The sequence below is a fragment of the Myxocyprinus asiaticus genome, chromosome 23 (assembly GCF_019703515.2).
Source record: "Myxocyprinus asiaticus isolate MX2 ecotype Aquarium Trade chromosome 23, UBuf_Myxa_2, whole genome shotgun sequence".
Lineage (NCBI taxonomy): Eukaryota > Metazoa > Chordata > Actinopteri > Cypriniformes > Catostomidae > Myxocyprinus > Myxocyprinus asiaticus.
In genome coordinates, this window is record NC_059366.1 from 22,520,725 (window position 1) to 22,529,263 (window position 8,539).

The 8,539-nt window shown below is 36.8% G+C and overlaps 1 protein-coding gene across 1 annotated transcript; it reads left to right on the forward strand.

The window, feature by feature from the left end:
* Positions 1-4,234: 4,234 nt before the first annotated feature.
* Positions 4,235-8,504, forward strand: LOC127414210 (coiled-coil-helix-coiled-coil-helix domain-containing protein 1-like). The gene is made up of 3 exons (XM_051652074.1): positions 4,235-4,521; positions 7,067-7,185; positions 7,646-8,504. Exons 1-3 carry the CDS (start codon positions 4,383-4,385, stop codon positions 7,748-7,750), a joined length of 363 nt encoding a protein of 120 aa, XP_051508034.1. The 5' UTR covers positions 4,235-4,382; the 3' UTR covers positions 7,751-8,504.
* Positions 8,505-8,539: the final 35 nt, after the last annotated feature.

Below are 8,539 nucleotides of genomic sequence, written 5' to 3' on the forward strand. Positions count from 1 at the left end.
TCAAGTTTTGAAAAGTAACCGTGTACCCTGACGAAACAAAATATATTGCAAGCAAAATTTAAATCGCAAATATTATTAGAGAGCTTTTTCTTGGTCTTAGACCTCCTTGGTTCTGTCTTTCGTGCGTTTACGTGTTTTTAAAATGTAAATTGGTATTATTAGTTGACTGCCACGTAATGTATAATAGGCATACAGTGTCTTATTCATTGTGAAACTGTGTTTTCTTAATGGCATGAATCGTACTGAAGGCCTAGACTTAAAATGCACGGGCCGTGGCTGGTATTACACAACCACTGACAACCATTAAACGCATTCCAAAATTAGAATGGGGAACTATTATTGCATGAAACCAAAGAAACTTCTATAGCTTGATGGCAACAGCAACCTCAGTTTTTATTTTTCATATCATTACTGAATATACAGTCCGAGAACAGATCTATTCAGCATCTTCAGCTTCCTTCAATGTGCTCCATGTATATTTTGTTAATGTTTATGTACAATCAACACAACTCATTGACTCAAAGGCTTAAATTAACCAATTACCACCCATGTCACTCATGTACATATGCTAAATTTTGTAGAGATCATGTGAGGAAAGGGGTCTCAAAGGAGATATAGATGCATTCTTTTAGGGTCACCTTACAGAGCAGGAAGGTAGAGTCAAAACCACTCTGTAACCCAGCGAAACAATGAGGGAGGGAAATGTCATGACCTCTAGTAGATCTGGTATGTTTGTGGTATGTATGCAATCCATTGGGTAAGCACAGCTGAGCGTGCCACTGAGACTTAAGCTAAATGTTTTTCCACCTCTTTTAGAAAGAAAATTGAGAGAGAATCAGGGAAACATGGTTAGACCTATGTGAGGGGGAGATAAACATGGTTACATTTTGGCAAAAAGCAGAGATAGTTCAGAACTTTTTGGTTTGTAATATTTATGAAGCAATTGTTAAGTTATTAATTATAGAGGGAACAGCCCAAATCGGAGGTAGTAAATCAGGTGAGCAAGGTTCAAGTAAAATTTCATTTATTCATGTGGTCAAATTTTCTTCTTAGTTACTTATGGGTCACCATTGTACATTGAGGTTTTCAGAACAGTTCAGACTTCTCAAAATGTATTTCTTGATTTCTTGGCACAAAAATATATTTCACAAAGCATTTAGAGAACTCGCCATGTTCCTCTGAAAGCAAATAAATGGGAGGAGAGATTTTCCTAAAATCCCCATTGAGAGAGCAAATGACAATGAAGTCCTGATACAAACCAACTTGCATCAGTATGTCCATAGTCCAATAGCCCAGGCCTAGTTCTAAGAGAAAAGCAGCTTTGTAAGGCTTGTTGAATGAAGCTTGAATGAAACTGTTTCAGGGAATGATTTATTATTGAGTTTCAGAGAAGACAGCGTCTCACCAAAAAGACAAAAATTCTTGAAAAATGTTCTGTGTACAGGGCATTGAGTTTAGTTCAGTCAAGCAAACAAGAGCAGGGAAGGTCGGGGTTCAGGGAGGGGCACTCTTTGTCTCTTTTTTTAAGGTATTGTCCATGTCAACAGAATCTGCTAGCACATCAAAAACCGAAAGGAGAGAAAAACTAATTCTCACTCACAGTTCAGAGCAAGACTTGTGTGCCCTGTGCTGCAATTTGATTTACATTATAAAAAATCTTATATGATGGCTAAATTCCACGTTTCTTAATTATAAATATGTAGTCTCGTGTAACTAAACACTGTGTCTTTAGTGCGCACCCATTATTTTTTACTTACCTTGGTAAAATTGTGCAAAAGTATACAGTATTTACTTGCATCACAAATAATCCTTAACATTCAAGAAACACTTCCCAATCTAAGCATGTGCAAAAATGGTAACAGCCAGCTTATGATTCAGATAGTTGTTCCAGCTGGCTGAAAACTAAGCTTTTACACAAGGTTACAGACAGGCAAAGACATGGTCAGAATACCAGAGCAGATCTGAGTACAAGCTGCAAACCTCTTGGGGTCCATCAGCTTCAGTACCCTGAAGCAAACCTGTGGTGGGAAGGAAAGGTGAAAATGTGTCAAAATAAAAGATTTCATGAAGAAATCTGACTTGCCTTGCAAATACTCCTAAAAGCATACCATGTTGCATTACTCACTTTGAAAGATTTACAGCCTGACAAACCTTTATCTTCATATTAACTGGATGTTTCTAAATGTCGAAGTTGAAGTTGAAGCCAAGTTGAAGCCATTTTCTGAATGATTAATATTTACACATAAACCTGGCTATGCACCTGTGCTGAGCATAAATCCTTTTATCTCTACTATGGCATGACTCAGCCAAGCTCTCGTCCTCAATCTAACAAAATCTATCACTCTTTAAAATGAATGCTATTTTGAATTTACAGAAACTGCACAGGAGAACAAAATTAGAGGAGATAATCCGATGCCTTTGTGCTAATGTTTTAATTTAGTAATTAAAAACTCAAAGTCTTTGCAAGTGGGGCTCTGTGCACAGCGGGGAATTTCGGTCTGCAGGGAATTATATTAAAATAATTATAATTCTAATTGGAATTAGAATAACAAGCCTCAATTATTTTGACACACATTTAGATTGACAAATGTCCCATAATTTCAAATGCTTCTCATGGAGTCAGCAGCTATGGTAACAGTGTCGAGATATTTTTCATTGTTGTTTCTAAGATTCATTCAGATAATTAAGTCTTAATATGCACTGTAAACATTTCTGTAATTTTAATGGTAAAGACTGTAAAAAAATACTACAGAAAAAAAGCTAATTGATTAAAGAGTATTAACTGTAAAATATACAGTGCACATTTTTTTAATATATTTTAAAAGATGATACAGTAGTTTTTACAATAAATGTTTTTTTTTTTATAAAATTTTTAGATTTAAAAGTATGATTTTCCTGTATAATTAATGGTAAAAATGTACATTATGTTCAACAAGAGAGTACATGTACTTTTTACAGTAAAAAATGTTTTTATTACAGTAAAAACAATAATCGGGCATTCCCACAATTCCCTGCATAACCCATCATATTTCATTATATTTTATGGGAATAGTTATGTTTCTTCTTATTTTTAATATCAGTTACATACATTGGGGTGTTCTGTTTTATAGTTAATGTAGTTTAATGTTTATTACATTTTTTAAATTTCACATGCGTTACCCTGGTGGTGTTTAGTGTTTGTGTGAGTGACACTGAGCACTGTTTCTACATGTTCATTGGTCATTATTCCTGAAAGTGCCACTATTGGTGAACTTCATGTCATCATGTGCTCTACTATCATTTTTACAGTGATTAACAATACATTATAAAGTAATTTTTTTTTTAACAGTGCCATCGTGGTTGTGTAAATTACAATAGTTTTAAACTGTGAAATTTACAGGTTGTTCTGTAAAGTTGTATACATTTTTACTGTCTTTATTACATAGTTATTCTGGAAACCACAGCTGCCTTTTTTTTTTTTTTTTTTTTTTACAGTGTGTTGCTTCTTAAAAGGATTAATATCTAATCTTAACACCCTGTATTATGGGGATGGAAGGGAAGCAGTACTGGTATACACATGTTTTGATGTAGAAAAAGTAGTTTGATATTGAAGTTAATGCCTCATTTTTTTTGTAAAGTTTTGGTAACCATTAGAAGGAAATAAATAAGCTAATTTTGACAAATGTTGATATAAAGAACATGCATTTTACACTGGCTCTTTTTGTCTTTTGAATCCAGCTGAAAATCAGGTTTGTTCTGGTTTGTCTTGCACACTATCACAGAATCCTGCTGTGTCTGTAACCATATCCTGAGTAAAAATTTTATTGGAAAACCTGCATCACCTGCAGGCATCCTGTCCTGATGTTTACAATTAAGTGCATGTCCAGTTTTTGTTACAGAGGAACCACTCCTTTAGTTTGCACTAGGTTTTATGTACAGATTCAGACTATGAAGCTTTTCAAATGATGCAAAATCCAATATCAGACAAAAGCTAAATAAATAGTCTCTGGACAAATGCAATATGTCAGCTAATGTAATTTGAAAATGTCTCCAGCAGATTCATAAGTAGTTTTATACATACCTTATTATATAATGCTTAATGTTTATCATGTTTATCATGCAAATAAATTGTATAACGCTGATGTTTATGGAATAAAAACAATTCAGGCAGCACTACAATTGTCGTAATGACACTTTTGCAACAGTGACAGCAGCAGTAACCATGACAACAGGACGTTAATGCTTTCCGACAAAACATGGCGACTTACATGAGAGGACATGGAACAAGTAGTGGAAGACGATGACATTAACTGACATTCGTTACTGAATGTTATATTGTTATAGCATATATTTTCACTTTTATCTTGTATTTAGTGTAACGTCTCAGGGGTTGACATTAAAGAATGGCGATGCAAAGTGGATCTGTGATTCAAGAGAAGGTTGCCAAACTGTTGAGCAGGCAGCATGGCAGACCCGTGCTGAGACCCATCAAACCTCTGGCGCTGAAGAATGAGGTCGCGAACCGCAGGCTGCGAAAAGGAGGTGAGGTACTTCATTGAAGTACACGTGATTTCTAATGTCTTGTTAGACGTGGAAAAAGTAAACTATCTTAAGTATTAAATAAAATGGTAAGGGGATTCACATACCATGTTATTATAAATAGCTTTTACAAAGATTGCGTAAATGATAGGTAAATATTGAACTGTAAAAACTGAAAGGTCTAGAACCTTTAGAGAGGTTCCTAGAGCTTTCAGTTTTCACAGGTTGGAAAGGGTGTCAGGTTTCAAAAGGACTTGGTTTCTAATTTTTGGATTTTTTTATTTTTTATTATTTAATTAATTCAATTTATTAGGATTTAATTTATCTTTTTATTTTAAAATTCATAATATTTGATCTAATTTCAGTGATTTGGTATACACACACACAATATCTCCATTTAAATACACATTTATTTACACTGTACTCCCTGGACAGAAAATAATTTATCAGATCTAAATTTTATTTTTTACAGTTATTTAATGTAACTCAGTCTTAAGTGACCTCCATAATTCTTAAATGGAAGAAGTTTGGAACAACCAGGACTCTTCTTAGAGCTGGCCGCCCAGCCAAACTGAGCAATCGGGGGAAAAGGGCCTTGGTAAGAGAGGTGACTAAGAACCCGATGGTCACTCTGGTTGAGCTCCAGAGATCATGTGCGGAGATGGGAGAAACTTGCAGAAGGACAACCATCACTGCAACACTCCACCGATCTGGGCTTTATGGCAGAGTGGCCTCTCCTCAGTGCAAGACACATGAATGCTTGGAATTTGCAATAAGCACCTAAAGGATTCTCAGACTGTGAGAAACAAGATTCAACAGTTTGGCCTCAATTCCAAGCATCATGTCTGGAGGAAAACGGGCACCGCTCATTACCTGCACAATACCATTCCAACGGTGAAGCATGGTGGTGGTAGCATCGTGCTGTGGGGGTGTTTTTTAGCGGCAGGGACTGGGGGACTGGTCAGGTTTGAAGGAAAGCTGAACGCAGCAAAATACAGAGATATCCTCAATGCAAGAGTGGCTTAGGGACAACTCTGAATGTCCTTGAGTGGCCCAGCCAGAGCCCGGACTTGAACCCAATTGAATATCTCTGGAGAGACCTGAAAATGTTTGTCCACCGACGGTCCCCATCCAACCTGACAGAGCTTGAGAGGATCTGCAGAGAAGAATGGCAGAAAATCCCCAAATTGGTGTGCAAAGCTTGTTGCATCATACCCAAAAAGACTTGAGGCTGTAATCGCTGCCAAAGGTGCTTCAACTAAGTACTGAGTTAAGAGTCTGAATACTTATGTGATATTTCAGTTTTTTCTTTTTAATACATTTGCAAAGTTATCAAAATCTGGTTTTTGCTTTGTCATTATGGGGTGAGTGTAGATTGATGTAGATTTTAGCATAAGGCTGCAACATAACAAAATGTGAAAAAAATGAAGGGATCTGAATACTTTCTGAATGCACTGTATATTTTATTTGAAAAAATTAAGTCAAATCATAACACGCTGCATAAACACATTCCTTAACATACCGTTTATAAGGTGATGGTGAGATATCAGCTGAATATGCCTTTGTGCTTTCCCGACGATTGCTGACTTGAAACAAGGAGATCAGCAGTGCTTGTTTTCATGTTGTACTTTAAAGTCACACTGAAGTGCCTTGAAGAGCCTAGACAGGGTGACTGTATAGACAGCCTGACTGCATGATTACTGAACGCATTTGTCCTAAAATTAATGAATCGATGATTGATAAGCTTAATCGATCAAATTATTAACGACAATTAATAGATTTTCGATTAAAAATTAACTTCCCTATTTTGAACAAACCGTCAGGTAATCTTGTCCATGATGAGACACACAGAGAAGAACCGATGGAATCAGCGTTCTGTCTAACAACCTCTGCTCATAAACAGCATGTTTGGAGCACAAGTAGCAGAACTGCAGCCAAGAAACACTCACGATGGCCAGTTATGAACTGTGGTTGATTCTGATGAGTGATTTCGATCTTATCAGTTGTTTAGTGTAAAAGTTGCCTCTCATGTCTGTTCTGCGAGTGCTGTTGAAGTCTTGCGCCTGCCCGGGACAGCTGTTCACATCCAAGAGTTTCAGTTCTCTGGTGTAATGTGAGGTTATGCATGAGGCAGCACTGTGATTGGATGGAAGCATTCCTTCTCATGAATATTGTGGAGAAACCCTCAGAATCTATTGACTTACATGCGTGCTACCAATCATAATTCCGAGTTTATGCAGAAACCTCATTTTTGTGGCGTTGCTTCAACTTTCGTTTTTAAACCAGTAGCACGAAGAAAAAAAAAACACTTTCCCCTGAACAATAAACACATTGAGTGCTATCAATACATACTGCAACCTGTACATACTGTATCTGTTAACATCTCAAAGTGTGTTTTGTGGTTTCATGGCCCTTTAAATCAAGACTTTTTAGGAAACATCAAAGAGCTGCAGCTGATTGCAAGAAACCCATTACGTTAAGAAATCCCTTTGTGACAAAATAATTGCAAATATAATTGAGCTTTATATTATGATACACTCTTTTACAGAGGCCACCTGTGTCACGGAGATGTCATTACTGATGGCTTGCTGGAAACAGAACGACTTTAACAACGCAGTCTGCTCTAAAGAAGTCTCAGCTTTCTACACATGTGTAGAAAAGACCCAGGTACTGCAGGCATGCAACTCATGGTCCTCAGGAAATCCTCCTCAGTAACCCACCCTGCTGATTTGCAGTTAAAATGGGGCAGTGATTTAATGGCCTTAATTACACATGCTTTTAATGACTACATGGAAATGGGTAATTAGGACGTATGACCAGCTACATTTTTGTCTGCTGGTTCCTGGTTATGGCGAAGTCGTAACAAACACACTTCCCACTTGACAGTGCTGTTTCCTGTTAGACATTTACTAGCGAGGTTGATATTGATCAGCTAATTGGAATGGCTTGTGTAAAACTACTGCCCTTGATTAAGATCCAGTGGTATTAATAATATTTATTCAAATTATTTGTAGACATTACACCTTAAGAGCTACAGAAAATAAAAATGTCTTGAGTCTAAATGTAAAAATACATGCCATAGTTCTTTAACACAACTAACATGGTTTCCATATGTCACTTCTTACAGGCGCAGAACAAGTCCAAAGGAAAGCAGGGAGGTCAGGGTCGACTTTTGCCAAAGGAAGCCACAAACTTATTGAAGCGATATCCTAACCTGCGCAGTGAAATCTAGGACCACAAACATAGCTCGGTCAAAGAATGGAAGATGTAATATGGGGTCTTTAGTCTGAGTATATGACTAGGATTTACTGGACTAGCAAACTGATGAGAACAGTGTGTGGAAAAGTTTTCCAAAAAGCAGCAATGGAAATGAGCAGGCAAAGAACTTTGTCACTGAGACTCAGACACTGCCGAATGCAGTTTGTCACAACCACATTAGCAGATGCTCACAAAGCAAATGAGCTGCATCCACAAGGCTGTGCTTTTGTTGATTACTAGATTTTACTGACTGCACTACAATAGGTCATCCCGTTAAAACAGCGGAAAGGAAGGATTATTCGTCAACCTCAGATCCAAGAATATAGCATTCTTAATCCTTTTTTCAGAGCATGTAATTGTGTGGCAGTTTTTGGAACTATTATGATTAATAATATATATCTGTACCAACATTATTTCCATTGTTAATCTGAATGTTTGTCATTTCATTGTCTTGGTCTTCGTTTTCTATATCTCCCCTGCAAAATTGAGTTGTGCAACCTGTTCAGCCAGGCAGTCTGTTTATTGTATTAAATCTTCTTACTGTTTCATGCTCTGTCCAGCAATATAATTTATCCCAGCCAGCCATTTTCAGTTATCAGAAAATGGAGATCAAGGGAGAACTACTCAGTGCTGGGTCACATTACATGCCAGGACAAAGTGTATCAGTTTTGACCATGAGAACTCTACAATAATGACTGGAATAAATAAAATTATAATTCTTAAACGTATTAACTTATTAACTAACTATCTGTTCAGATCTCTG